Source organism: Euprymna scolopes, chromosome 30, assembly GCF_053919585.1.
Source record: "Euprymna scolopes isolate OS-2025 chromosome 30, ASM5391958v1, whole genome shotgun sequence".
Taxonomy (NCBI): Eukaryota; Metazoa; Mollusca; class Cephalopoda; order Sepiida; family Sepiolidae; genus Euprymna; species Euprymna scolopes.
Window position 1 is genome coordinate 57818631 of NC_136511.1, and position 15414 is coordinate 57834044.

The following is a 15414-nucleotide window of genomic DNA, read 5'->3' on the forward strand; positions in this document are numbered from 1 at the left end:
ATTATATTTCTCTTTGCATATTTGTCTGTTCCACTTTTTCTTAGAAACTCCTGGCTAAAATTTGAAATGAACCTTTGTTATGATAAAGAAAACAAACTAAAAATTATGCAGTTAGGGATTTAGTAATTAATGCAAAAATTAGCACATATTTAACCATATTCAACAATCAATTTGACACTCATATTAAGTCAACGGACTATAACTATTGCCCATCTTTAACAGGCTACAAAGTCTGTAGAGTTATATTGCTGGAATCAATATCAAGCTTATCAACTTAGAGATTTGTTTGAGAACTGCAGGTGAGTGGGTCAATTGTTTAGTAATATTTAAAAAGGTGCTGGATAGAATGACATGTAACACCGAAAACATTGAATGTATTGCACACACGCAAATTCAGGATTTTGGCAAAGCCAGACGTTAAATCCAATTGCTGACGTAATTCAATTAAAACAAAGGAATCAATCGACATTCTTGATTGATAGTTGGAATGTTCTGGTAAAACGTAAACAATGGGATCATTCTAAATTTCAACATGGGTTGAAGTTCCAGCTGAAAACAATGGAAATATTCCAGTCAAGGAATATAATTATTTTTTTTTTTTTTTTATTACATTTTCACCCCAAACAAGGCAAATTGCCACTTTGGTGTAGGGGGCTACTATCAGGGGCAACAACTACCGGGGTACTATGTAGGGATTTGGGCAGCAAGATGTCGGTTCACGTTACACTTGAACTTCTGCACATCAGTACTGTTGGGGAAGCAGGGACCTGGAATGGAATTCCAAAGTCTGGCGGTTCTGGGGAAGAAACTATTGGAGTAGAAAGATCTTTTACATCTAGGGATCTCTACAGTGTGGGGGTGGGATTTAGCATCCTGTCGAGTTTGTCGAGTGGGGGCACAAGTGCTTGCAGTTCATCAAAGCATTCACCATTAAAATACTTGTAGAACACGCAGAGGGATGCAACATTTCGTTGATGGGACAGAGGCTGAAGCTTAGATGCCAGTTCAGGGCCTATCAGGTTTGGGACTCTTTTGAATCCTGTCAAGGGATGAGAGACTAGTAGAAGATGCACCAGCCCAAATGTGATAGCAATACTCCATACATGGGCGAATGGTGGCCTTATAGAGGTACATGATACTTTTGGGTGTTAGTAGTTGTCTAGCACGGTAGAGAGAGCCCACCTTTCTTGCAGCGGCCCTGGCAATGCTTTCAATGTAATTGTTCCAACTCATGTTTCCTGTGAATGTTAGGCCAAGCAGTTTGAAAGATGTACTCTCAGATAAAGAGTCACTGGCCATTGCTATTGGTGGCAGAGAAGGTTTCTCATGCCATACCCTGTCAAAAGCCTTAGATATATCTAGAGCTACCGCTCTGCCCTCCCTCGCTTTGTCCAGTGAATGGTTACAGTGAGGATGTCTGCTGTGGAACGGCCTTGTCTAAATCCATATTGTTTGTCAGTCAGAAGTTTAGCATCTGTAAGGTGATGGACTAGAGTATGGTTAATTATGGTTTCAAATATTTTGGCGAAAAGTGGGAGGAAGCTAATGGGGCGATAATTTGATGGGTCAGTTCTTTCGCCAGAATTCTTCACAGAAGCAGTTTTCCAACAGCCCGGAAAGCAAGATTCATTAAGGCATTTGTTGTAGAGTTTGGAGAGAACTGGACCTACTTCGACTGAGCACTTTTTTAATAGCACAGCTGGGATAAGATCGGGTCCACATGTTTTTGAAGTGTCACGGTTTTTTATGATAGCATGCACCTGAGCAGGGGTGATTTTTAGATTGTCTAGCGTGGCGTCTGTCCGCAAAGGAAAGTCAGGCAGGGGGTGGTTGGAAGATTCCAGTGTGTAGTTTGAGGCAAACCGGCTGGCAAGCATATTAGCTTTGTCGGTTGCTGAGCAAACAACCTCGTGATTGTTGGTTAGTGGGGGAACTGTTGATTGCCCATTATTTACTACACTGTTGTAGATTTTCCAAAAGTCACGCGTTCCTAATTTTTGTGCTTCGATGCATTTTTAGTGGTTTTAGTAAATTCTCTCTTAGATGTCGCTATTTCTTTCTTAACGTTACTTCTAGCTTCTATATACTTCTGTCTGTTTGAACTGGACTTATGTTGGTTAAATCTGCGGTATGCATGCTGCCTTTGAGCAATGGCAGTTGCCAAGTAGAAGGAAACCATTGGGGAGAGTGGGGCTTGCTATAAAATTTCCGCATGGGAACATGTGCTTTAATTGCTGTTTAGAACCATTAAGTGGTCTCATTTGCGCACTGTTCAGCAGGAAGCGAAAATATATTTCCCCATGGGGCATCTCTGATGGCTTTCCAGTCAGCCTTTTTATAACATCTCGTTGTTTTGAGCACTGGCTCTTCAGTTTTGGGTCTAGAGTTTAGGGCGATTTCGATCATTATCACTGTATGATCAGCGTTCCAGAGTGGGCTGTCAGCATTTGTTATACAATCCTTGGGAATTGTGGTCAGAAACAGATCTAAAAGTGATGTGTGTTCTTGCTGGTCAGGGAAACATAACCCTTTGTGATAGGGAGTGAGATATAGCGAAGCTATGTATTGTGCTGGCCGCTGCATCTGTGTAAGTAGAGAATCCAAGCCAGTTTTTGTGGTGGACATAAAAGTCACCAAATACATGTACTTGTGCTCTAGTGTCGAGGGAGAGTGCTTCGTTCATGCTGTCAGAGACTTTGTTTATTATGGTGCAGTTCTGGGTCGAGGGAGAGTGGTAGAGAAAATAAAAGTAGCTAATGTTATGTTGTATGTTTAGTCTAAAGCACATAAAGGCTTGATCTTCCGATTCTAGGTTTGTTTCTCTAGTCAAGGGGAGGGTGTTACGAATGTAGACTCCAAGTCCGTGCATATGTCTGTCAGAGTCCTTACGGCAGAGTGGGAGATAGCCAGGCATGTTAAAGTAGTTAGAGAGGATGGAGGAGTGTAGGTTAGTCTCACTTAGTGCTAAGATATCCGGGGTGTTTGTTAGGAGAAATGCTTCGACATCATTTAAATAAGAAGTCCAAAACAATAAAAATAAAAAAAACTACTTCCGGTTTTAATAAAAACGTAAAATACTTGTGTTATGGAAGGTTTTTTAAATGGGTGTTTAAAAAATTCTTTTATTTAAAAAATAAATGGATTTTAAAATATAAATATGGATAAATTCTGAACAATGAAGAATGGGACTAAACATTCAATAGTATTTTTTATAGGTAAATAGTTTTGTGGAATTTATATCGATTTTTTATAGTTAAATCTCGTTTATTTTCTTCAAATCTTTTTAAAGAAAACCGATTTTAAAAAACAAATATTGCATAATTTGCTATCAAACCTGTTATTTTTTTTAAATTTGGTCTTTGCTCCTTTAATTGAAAAAAAAAAAAAAATTAGGGTTTGGTTTACATTTTTCAATTAGTTATAAGCTTCGAAAAGATACTAAGTTGAATTATTAGTTCTTATCACGTCATTTTTTAATGGCCGCTTCTGATACATCTAATGTATTGATGACAAATAATAATGTCCATCAGAATAATATTTCACATGATAAAGCCTTACCTCGCATTTTTTAAACTGTTTTTTTATGATGCTTCCATTAAAATGAAACTTAATTATGCTAATTAGTTTAATGTACTTGAAAACATAATTCTGATCTGTAAAATATTTTTTTAGTTTCATATGCTACAAGCCATATTTTATTAATAATTTCTTTGAATCGTGTCATGGTGGCAATTTTGGATTTCCCAGTCACCATCTTGGATTTTTTATGATGTGATAACAACAAATGATAATGTCCATCAGAATAAAACTTCCTATGATGATAAAGCCTTACTTAACATTTTTCTAAGCTGTTTTTATGATGTTTCTACTTAAAGCTGTTAAAATGAAACTGAAATATACTATATATAATATATTACCAAGTGAGATGGTCGTAAATAAAGCTAACTGAATCTCCATGGTATAATGATAATATGTTCAAAGTTTCATATCTTAAAAAGATCTGAAAATACAGCTTTTTATGTGTTAGTCTGTAAATTGTGCAAATTTACTACCATTTTCAGTCACAAGCTCATATGCATTTGAATAGGACTGACTTAAAGCAAAATGTCCAGTGAACCATGCATTTTTTGATACTTTTAATGGTCATAAGTCCAGTTCTAATAGTCCGATTTAAAAAAATAAATCGGAGATAATATTTCTTTAAGCTCTTTTCAATAACACTTGATTTGAGTTTATTCGATCCAAACAAAAAAAAATGGTATGGTATTGCTAATAATAAAAGGAAAAAAAAACAATTCAACCAAAACATGCAAAATTCACATCAATAGAAGGTTCTAGAAATTTAAGCAGAAATCCACTTTTCCAGAGAAAAAAAACCCAAAAAAACTAGGCTTTTCAGCCTGTTAAAAATGGACAAAAGTTACAGCTTGTTGACTTAGAGCGAATCGTTTATGCCAAATTGATGATTGAACATGGTTAAATTAGTGCTCATTGTTGCATTAAATAATAATAAATATTTATCGCTAAACTGTGCATCTAACATATCATAATATTTTGCTGCACCTTATTATAAAGGTCCACACAAAATTCCAGCCAAATCAGCCCAGTAGTTTCTGAGAAAAAGTGGGACAGACAAATAGAAATATAATATAGAAAAGCAGAATTCCACTAAACTGCAAAGGACTGAAATCCTTGGATTGTAAACTTAGTTGTAATTAGAGTAATTTGCTACTAATGTATTTAGCATTCATAATTACAGCTGACTCAGAGAGAGAAAGAGAGCACTAATCTATAGATATCAAATGAGATTGGTTGAAAATTTCATTCATTATTGTAGCAATGACACAATGCTAATCTTGGCTGCAGCACATGGGATTGAGAATATTGCCAGTCTCACTGGACAGGCCACCCTGAGAAAGTATGTCACACAATGATGTTTTTATTGATAAGACCACATCAACAGCCATCACCATCAGATGTCTAAAACTAAGCGTGCCCCACATCGATGTCGATAGTCCAAAATCATGCAGTAGATAACTTAAGACATGACGGAATCAATTAATGACAACTTGATTTTGGCGGGCAGCACAAACGAAATGGTAACACGCAGCTGAAGTTAAAAGCCATTAATGAAATGTTTAACCTCAGCTTCAGATAAAATGAAAATAATAATAAAACCTGCAGAATCTTCATAATTATGTAGTGACAATCCATAGCCTTGAGACCCTAGAGAGGCATAGGCCATCCACAACTGTGTAGATGCTTTTGTAGCGAGGAGTTCTTTGTTCAGGTGAGGGTGCTGGCCTCATGCCCAACCTTCCCAGAAGGTGCATACAGCACTTGGCCTTCAAATAATTTACGCTGCTAAACTACACATTTACCTAATAACAAAAAAAAACCTTTAATCGTGTTAGCAGGTGAAAAAAAATTTCGGCCATCTTAGTTAAATCAAAACGAAAAATTACTTCCCTGTTGAACTCTCCTGTGTCTTACGATCGTTTTCATCAAATTCTTTTTTTTTATTTTCTTTAATTAGGTACATACAAAATGAATGCCGGAGCTCAAAATGTATAAACATTTTGACCCCTCCCTTTACTTAAAAATTAAGTCAGGAATTTAACCAATTTTAAGGAAAATTTCAGTATTTCTCAAATAATGATCACGGAATATATTGAACCTTTTATTTTCATTTAAATCTAAGTGTAAATTTATTATTTTGTTTAAACAAAAAATACCTTTACTAAAGTTATGGTTTTCTGTAGTAAAAAAGAATTTATTTTTGCTTTTTTTTTATAAAAATAAAACATCGTAAATTATAACAATTAAAAAAACTAATTTAATTTTTAAGAGAACATTACAAAAAAAGCCCCTAAAGTTTGTATTAATAAAGTTGATATAATTTGAAGAAAAATTAATTTCTCAAACTACTGATATTATCATTGAATTAAGCATTGTTTAATATTTTCACACCAAAAAATTATAATAGCAAAAAATATATATTTTTTTTTTTTTAAATTACAAATTTCACATAATTTTTATATGTAAGATTTTAATATTTTCCTTGCTTGCATGAATGTGAAACTTTCAGCCTAACATAATTTTTATATAATCTTAAACAATTATTTGAAAAAATTTAATTTAAAAACAGGAAGATAGAAAAATAATTAAATTAAAAACTGGTAAAAACGATACAAACGTTCAAGATAAGTGTACGGATGCACGTCTAGGGGTAGAGAAAGAATACTAGCACCCTTTACCTCATAATTACATGATGTAATTTCCACATAGCCTTTCGACTGGCTAAAATTTTGGGCTTCCATATTATCCGTGTTTACAAAACTTCCGTTTGTTGCAATTTTGCGAAGGGCAGAATCCCTCGCGCTTTGGGCTAATTAAGCTATTTTTTTTTTGTATAAAGAAGGTTTTTTGGGGTTTTTTTGTTCAATGTCTTAGGACTTTACTAATTATCCTTGAAATAGACCCAGAAAACTAATCTTTATCTTTTAAAAGGATTTTTACAATGAATTTATTTGACTTCAAAATTTAGCTGAGCTTGCCTAGGTGTGTCAGAAAACATTAAAAATGTGTGATAAAAAATTGAATAATTCGACGTCCTATCTTTCCAAGCTAATAACTACTTGAAAAATGTAATTCAAACCCTAATTTTTTTTTCAATTAAAGGAGCAAAGACCAAATTAAAGAAAAAAAACAGGTTTAATAACAAATTATGCAATATTTGTTTTTTAAAATCCGTTTTCTTAAAGATTTAAAGAAAATCAATGGGTTTTAACTTGCTTCAATAAATATATGTATATATAAATTCCAAAAAATCACTTACCTTTAAAAAAATAACATTCAATGGGTACTTCCATTCTTCATTGTTAAGAATTTATCCATATTTATATTTTAAATTCCATGTATTTTTTTTAAAATAAAAGAATTTTTTTAAACAACTATTTGAAAAAGCCGCCATTACATAAGCAATGTTACGTGTTAGCGAAACGCCGGAAGTAGTGTTTGTTCCTGTTTTGAAATACGGATGGACAGAATGATGTAAAAACCACACGTTCGTGTTAGCCATCTAGCCCTGTGCGTGAAGAAATGTGTCCCCATAGTTGAAAACTAGTCACATTTTACTTATTAGTTTTTGCCTTAACAACAAAAAAAAAAACAAAAAAAACAGTTGTTGAATTTTTCTTTTCTCAAAGAAATACATGAATTTTTGATTTAATATATTTTAATTCTACTTTATCGAGTGAATTTTAAAAAAAAAATATCTAAAAAAAAAAAAAGAAAACATTGAATGAAAGAGAAAAAATTGTCGTCAGCATCCAATATTTACTTGACAATGTAAGCAGAACATAAGCTTCCACTTTAAAAAAAAATCAAAGGTTTTACACTTTGGACTTTACAGGCAAATTTCCAAATAACTTTCTTGTTTTAAATTAGAATATTTTATTTATTGATCTTTTATTTTCAATTTGTGATATATATAAAACTTCGGTGCGTAAATTATTTAAATTTTAATAGACATTTCAAAATGAGGGGGGGGGTGAATTAAAAAAAAAAAAAAAAAGCGTTTGAGTAAATTTTCAGATTAGGTCCACCACCTCCACAATTTTCTTTTAAATGACAACTTTTCTAGGTTTTCGACTATACTGAACACGAAAATCGCTTTGAAATTTTACAGAAATAAGTAGTTATCAAGATATAAAAAGTTGTATTATGCATTGTATTCTTTGGCGGCCATCTTTTGTACGCGCGCGCCATAAACAAATCTACTCATCTATGACTGACACTGCACGCACGTAAAAAAGATGGCCGTTTAAGAATACAATGCATAATACAACTTTTTATATCTCAATAACTAATTATTTCTTCAAAATTTCAATAAGATTTTCGTATTCAGCATAGTCGAAAACCTACTAAGGTGTCATTTAAAAGAAAATTGTGGAGGTGGACCTAATCTAAAAAAAATACCGGGGTGTCAAAAACTCCGAAAATTCTGATACACCTCTCGCCGTGAAAACATTTTTCATAACTTTTTTTTTTTTTTTTTTTTTTTTACGTGTACACATTTTTTTCCTTTGGGAAATTAACTTTAGCCTTTAATCTTTCACATACAATCAAAAAGTATTTGAATCCTACAAACAAATTATGATAAATCGGCTTTCAAAACTAGCCCCCCCCCCATTTTTATTCGTCCATTTTATCCCGTACCTATATGTAATAAATAATTTTCTACCTTATCGATTTCCGTAATTTTGGAATATAATCATCTAAAAAAATACGAAGAATACGTAAATACGATTGTTTTCATCTGAAATTCAGTATTATGATTTCCGAAATTTCGTCCTAGTAGTGTAGAAGCGCCTGTTAAGCAATCCGAGTTATGTCCCCTGTTTCTGCAATGTTTTTTTTTTTTTTTTTTTTTTTAATAAGATTTGTCGACTTCCTTTATTATACAAGCACGGAAATTTTTGGTGCTTATCCAGAATTTGAACCGAACCGAACCATACGTTTAGTTCGGTTCAAATTCTGTAGAAACATCGACATTTTTAAGGTTTTCATTATGTTGTCTAACTTCTGTATATAAGGTTTAGACATTTTTAAAACATTTTTAAAAGTTTGAGTGGAATTTTTCATTTAATATTTTAAACCTATTTTGTCCACATGTGACTTATATTAAGTTCTAACTAGTTGCTAGATAACGGAGTTCTAACAAAAATTACAATTAAACGTTTGATCAATACTTTTAAGACACACAAGTAAATCATACAAATTATTTCTATTAACTTTTTATGCGCAAATAAAACTAGACATCTGGTCAAGAAGAAAAAAGCCAATGACGATCATTCAGTTGTGACTACTTTTAGGTAGATTGTACTTTTACTTACCTTTTTCGCGCCTGTATCACTATCCTCATCTTTAGCATCAAGTCCCAGGGCCTTTAATTGTTGTTCGATTTTCTTTTCAGCGGCAGAATCAAACCATTCATCATCATCTTTCTTCTTTCCTTTCTTGGCTTTCGGCATTTTAGCTTCTTTTTTTTTTTTTTCAGGATCTCTCTACCTCCTCGCCGAAAGATGACTAATCGAAAAACCGGTCAAGAAAGCCTCGTTTTGGATTTTCTTCTTTTTTTCTGCTTTAGTTACGTCTTGATTGACGAAGTGAGGGAGGAAGTAATCCACGTGGTTTAATCTCCACTTCTCTGGAAACAATTTGCGTAGTTTTTAATTTACCAACCGGAACCAAATATTTACGAAATCATGCTGCAATGAATGTTATATTTTACTGGATACATGCAGAATGTTATCGGTTAAGCATATTATTTTAAAATTATCGCAAATTTGTTTTTAGGAGAGTGCGTAAGTTTAATGTGATAACAGTTCTGTTTAATCGTTCCATTCCAACATGGCTGCCATACAAAATATTACAAAAATAAATAGTTTCAATAATATAAGTTGCCAGATTGAAATTTTTTAATAGTTTAGCGTTCTAAAATTGAATTTAGCGATTTAGCTTAAATTTTGTCTGTTTTCTAATGATCTTACATGAAGATAACGTAATGATTAAGTAATATTTTTAACTGATTTCAACTTCAGAAATGTTTTGTTTTTTTAATTATTTTTGGCTGGCCCTATTATTTTACATAACTGTTTTATAGTGATTGCTAATGGAAACGTTATAATTATTTTTGAAACAGTTTGGACGGCACTTGTGCATTATTACTGTTTTTTTTGGGGGGGGGCAAATTTTTGTTTTTATTTTTGAAGGACACCTTTCAGGGGGAGATAATTTAGTTAAAAACAATTACACTAAAGTAGGGGGATGCTTAGTTCTCTTCCATTGCAATAACTTAGACACCAGTGTCGGAAAGTGGGATTGAGAAGTCAGCACCCCCGAGGAGGGGTACCTGCAAAAGGTGCCTAGGCAACCCAGTCGGTATTCCCTGGTGAGGGCGCCTCAGGCGATTAGCAAGAAACTAACCGCTTCTCAAAGCAAGAATGCAAAGCCTGAGAGGGTGGATCTCGTAGGACTGCACAGAACTAATCTCCCACCGCAAAATCAACAGGAACTGGATCATTACAGGAATGGTCTAATCTCTGTTGATTTTGAGGGCCCACAAAATAAAACTTCATTTATTAAAAGGAAATTCTGAAATGAATGAAAGTTGTCATGATATGCAAGTCTATGGACTTAAAAATTATAAATAGTTTTGAAGTCATTATTTGAATGTGTGTAACTTTTTTGTTCTTTTTTTCTTTTTTTTTTGAGAAAACGAATTTTGGTGCATGTTAAGATAGTCGATAAATCAATTTTTTAAATATGTCATTTTAAGCAAAACTATTACGTACTAAACTGCCATATCACAATTAGTAAAATATTTTAAAAAATCACGAAAATTCATCGAATAGACTTACGGTTGTGTTTTTAGTAAATAAAAAAAACTGTAGCCCTATAAGGCTAAAATGTTAGTCGCCATGAGCAAATAATCTAAAATATTCGTTCGAGTTATGTCCCTGTGTATGAACTCTTCATCAACTACTTTTATAACATCTAAGAAAAATGCAATTTTACCTGATTTTTCATAAAAATTACTTTTAACTATAAATAACTTTCTACTCAATGAATGTTTGTAATTTTTGGATATAATACTATTTTCGACATGGCAATTAAGTACGTAATATTATTTTTGCTTAAAACGACATATTAAAAAGAAATCGATCTGTCGATAAAATAACACTAAAAATTTTTCTTGATTTTAATTCAATATATGTACAGATAACTTTTTATTTTGTGTTATTGTATTACTGTAATGTGATCTCCACAAAGCTTGCCAGATCATAACCGGAAACTTAAAAAGCACACCTCTACCAACCCTATACCGATTAAGTGGCATACCACCACCTAAAGTCCACCGGGATATAATTGCGAGAGTTGAGCTTACTAAACAACTCGAAGACCCCAGACACCCTCTCTATGGCTACTCGGAGGTGGCTAGATGACTTGTGTCCCGGCGAAGCTTTGCCACAGTGGAGGAACTACCGGACACTCCTACATCCTCTTACCGACTGCAGATGTAGAGAGAGGTAGACCCTCAGTCTACAAATATAGCACTGCCAGAGCCCAGTGAAACCTTACCACCTGGCACACACCTGTCCCGTTCGGAGTGGGTCACTCTGAATAGGGCAAGGGCAAAAGTTGCAAAAACTGGCGACAACCTCCTCATGTGGGGTTACTCTACAACTGCTGAATGCCCCTGTGGTGCCCAAGTTCAGACCATCGAGCACATTTTAACATCTTGCCCACTGGGGCCCAATTGCACGGACGAAGACCTCAGTGTTAGTAATGAAACCGCACGCCGCTGGTTGAAGAGATGGAGCGACAAGATATGATGACTGTAATGTATTTCTTTTGTTTTTAACTAAAAGTTTGATATTGTTGTACAATGTCTTCCCCCCCCCCCTCCCAGAGGAGTTCTTTGATATATAGGGATAATCAAGAGACTGTATTCCATGAAGGAAATAAAGGGATAAATATGTACTATAGGTTTAAATAGAGAAGGGAAGTTTATGAACATATTTACAAAGAGACAAAGTGTAGTGTTTATCATATTCAGTTCAAGGAGCGTGTCTTATTTAAAAAGTTTTAGCGTTACATACAAACATACATACACACAGACGTTTGGGATTTATATATATAGATGCCCCAGTGGTGATTACATATTTTACCATAACATCTCCCCCTTGGAGAATTTGGCTTAATACCATTTGTTTTTAGATCTGGGGCTCAGCCGGTTAACTTTTCTTTTTTACCCTTGTAATTTTTCTCCTCAACACTGTTTGAGGGAGAGGAGTTGGTGGTGAAACTGGTACTCTCAGACCTGGAGTAGGAGATACCATTCTCGGAGTAGGTTGTGCTATGGGTAGAGGAATATTAAAAGAGTCATACAATACCTCTAGGAGCAGTTCATTATCTTCTGCCTGTTTGTAGTCATCAGTGTGTTGAGGTCTTACCTGATTTATATGCCTGCGACAGTCAAATTAACTACTTCTTACATATATAGTATGCATCCAATTCTTTTTATAATAATACCCTCTTTCCAAGAGCTTTTCCCAGTCCTATAATTCAAGAAAAGTATTTTGTCACCAGGTTTGTAGAATCTTGTCGAAAGATTTTCTCTCGTTGCTGTTGTCTTGATTGCGCTTGGCAAAATCCTGTCAAATATGAATCTCATTTTCCGTGCGAATATTAGTTCAGCTGGTGACAAACCGGCATTAGTGTTTGGGTTAGGAGTGATTCTGTACACAGATAAAACATTTTCAAGACTCTTCTCATCAGTGTCCATGCCTTGTTTTTTTTCAAAGCTCTTTTGAACATACCAACAAATCTCTCTGCGAGACCATTTGATGGTATATTGCAGTTGTTAAATGTTTAATGGATAGAGCCTTGCAGAATTCTTCAAACTCTTTGCGGGTAAATTGAGTGCCGTTGTCGCTGACAATAGTTTTAGGCACTCCAAAACGACTGAAGAGAAGTCTTAGTGCTTAGTGTACTTGTTGATGTCAGATGTTTACACTTAAACATTTTCAGCCATTTTGTAAAACTGTCGATGATCACTAAGAAATAATGTCCATTCAGTGGACCTGTATAGTCAATATGTAACCGAGTCCACGGTGTATCCGTCTTTGGCTCCGGTTGTATTTGTACAGATGATGGCTTTGCTGCTAGCTGACACCCTTGACACTCTTACAATTTTTTCCATGTCCCAGTCTATATTAGGCCAATGCGTATATCTGTGCATCAAGGCCTTCATTCTGGACATGCCTGGATAACCGAGTGTGGTCGGTATGATGAAAAATCTAATGTTTATGATAAGAAGCTGAACTCCTTCAAGAGAGAACACGTGTGTATGTTACAATCCAGCCAGAACCCTTTAGAGTCTGAAAGAATCTCAGCAATATTTAACCTACTTACTGATATCTCAACCTATCAAATAAAGATAGTCCTTGAAGGCTGATTTCGGCCCTCTGGACAAAGGCTTCAAGAGACGAATAAGAGCCTTTCATTACTTCTAAACACTGCAGCCAGCGAAGCATGTACATAGACGAACGCACAAGTACACAACTTCACAGACACATGTAAGAGGTTGCTTGAACAAGCCAGAAAGGAAGTCGACTGCTACATACATTCTCTTCTTAACAAGACATAGGCACACTAATACACATATGCGAATTCATTCACATACATAAGTGTACACGAGTGCTCAATTTCCTTTCATGCAAAAAAACATTGCTTTCACTCGGGAAAATTCCTTGGACAGTTTATGCTCTCATTTTTCGTGAACTTTATTTTTCATTGACTTAACAAGTAGAAGAAAATTAGAAAGTCTGACAGTAGGCAACATGAGAAAGGTCTCAGTGTAGGGCATATCAATTTGTCATTGGGACTGACACAAGCAGACAATGATCAACAGATAGTGTTTGGATCCCAATGGTATTATACACACACGCCTGATTTATCTTGTGCTGTTTTCATTGAAGCCTGACCACTGATACAATTATAGATGTTGTATTGTTAACTCTAATAAAGGATTGAGTGTTTGATTATCTTATCAGAGTTAATGTCGTTGTGTGTCTGATCATCTAGTGGTCTTTCTATATGTGTGTGACATGTCATGTATTTTCAGACATACCTTCTGCCATTTCGTTGGTCCATCTGGAAATTCTCGTCTGGGAGGGAGACTTGATTCCTGTTTTCGGGGATGAAGATTTATTTCTCTCCAAGACAAGAATTGGTTCTATAGTTTTTTATTCACCTTCCAGATGTCTTGCAGAAGGAATGGAAAGTGAATTTGGCCTGTGATGTTTCTTCTTCTAGGTCTTATTTCTACCACATCAGCATTTGTCCATCCCAGCGAAGGGGAGGACACAACGGCGAGGCCGTCCGCTCTCGTCCAAGTCCCAACCAAATCTCCTCGATTCAGCTAACCTGATCACATGACTCACACGCAATCCAATCAGCTGATCTTAACTTCCAGTCAACGTGTCTACATTACAACTCACACATCTCCCCCTCTCTCTCTCTCTCTCTCTCTCTCTCTCTATTCTTTAACATAGATAGGGCCACAGTGTCATATCCTCTTTGGAGCAGTTTGAACTTCAAAACAATGGGAAAATATAATTTTTGTGAGTTGATGTAGCATTACTTTTTCATCATCATCATCATCATCATGAGTTGCATGATCATTTTACATGCTAGCATGTTTTTGATGGATAATAGAAATTGACTTCCAAACTAACCTATCTGAACTTACTTTCTGATGGGAAAAGATACTATTCTAGCAAGGCAAGGGCTTGATAAGTGTTATTCAGACTCTACTCAACGATTTGTGATACTATCGATGCTGCCTCTCCCTCCCATATTCCCAAGTGTTGGGATGTAGGGGAAGACGAGCAAAAGAAGTCTGATAAAAGACCAGAGAAAATAAGTTTATCAGGGAACTAAAGTATAGGAAATGAGTTCATTTACAGAACGATGGCAAGGAAGTTGTTCACCAAGGAAGACAAAAGGCAGCTGAAATAGAATTGTTAAGCAAAGTGGAGGCAGTTATTTTAGGATAAAGGACTGAACAAATATCGGTCAATATATTTTAAAGTTAGTGTGCGGGTGATGTTTAGATGTGACGATGAATTTTACTACAGTTGAAAGCGGTTTGCAATGTTTTACGATCATCCAATTGTGGACAGTTGCCAGTTGGTCACGGTTAAGAACGGTTGCAAATTAGACATAGTAAAAGCAGATAGTGACTTGGACCAGGTCGGGAGAGCTTTAGGAGATCGAGATGAAGTGACAAACTTGGCCTCAACAGAACATAGATGTGGACCTTAACATATAGAAGGTTGACAGTGTGACACAAACATTTTTTTTTATCTATTTACTATACATGTGAAGCCATGTGCACTTCCTCGACAGCTGGCAATGTGAGAGACAATGACATGGGCAGGAAAAAAGATGAATGAAAACAAATCTATTGCATACAATGTTGGGGTTGGCAGTAATGTCATTGAGCAGGGTAGAAAATGTGGTTTGTCACAGGTTGAGAGTTTTTTTTTTTTTTTTTTTTTTTTTTACAAAGGAGTCACCACTTATCAAGGCCCGGAGGCCACTCAAGGATAAGGATTAATGACTGTACAGTAGTCAATGAGAGAGTATCATAGTAATCGTTAGGAGTTGAAATTTGGTAAATTGGATTACTTAACAAGACGACTCATCAAGAATTTGTTCGTGTTGGATTTGAAGATGATCATATTGTAGTCAGCTTGAAAGCAGGGAAACGGAAAAGAGTTCCACAGGCATGAGAAATTATTGTGGAACGCTATCATGCAAACATGAATGATGCTGAATACT

At 35.1% G+C, this 15414-nt stretch overlaps 1 protein-coding gene across 1 annotated transcript in view; it reads right to left on the reverse strand.

Annotated features, from left to right (window-relative positions):
- The window catches only part of LOC145254820 (ATP-binding cassette sub-family F member 1-like), a 93209-nt gene extending 83433 nt beyond the window's left edge, over nt 1-9776 (reverse strand). Inside the window, exon 1 of the mRNA XM_080113648.1 lies at nt 8898-9776. Coding sequence (XP_079969774.1) covers nt 8898-9035 — 138 coding nt within the window. The 5' untranslated portion in view covers nt 9036-9776. The remainder of the gene's footprint in view (nt 1-8897) is intronic.
- Nucleotides 9777-15414: the final 5638 nt, after the last annotated feature.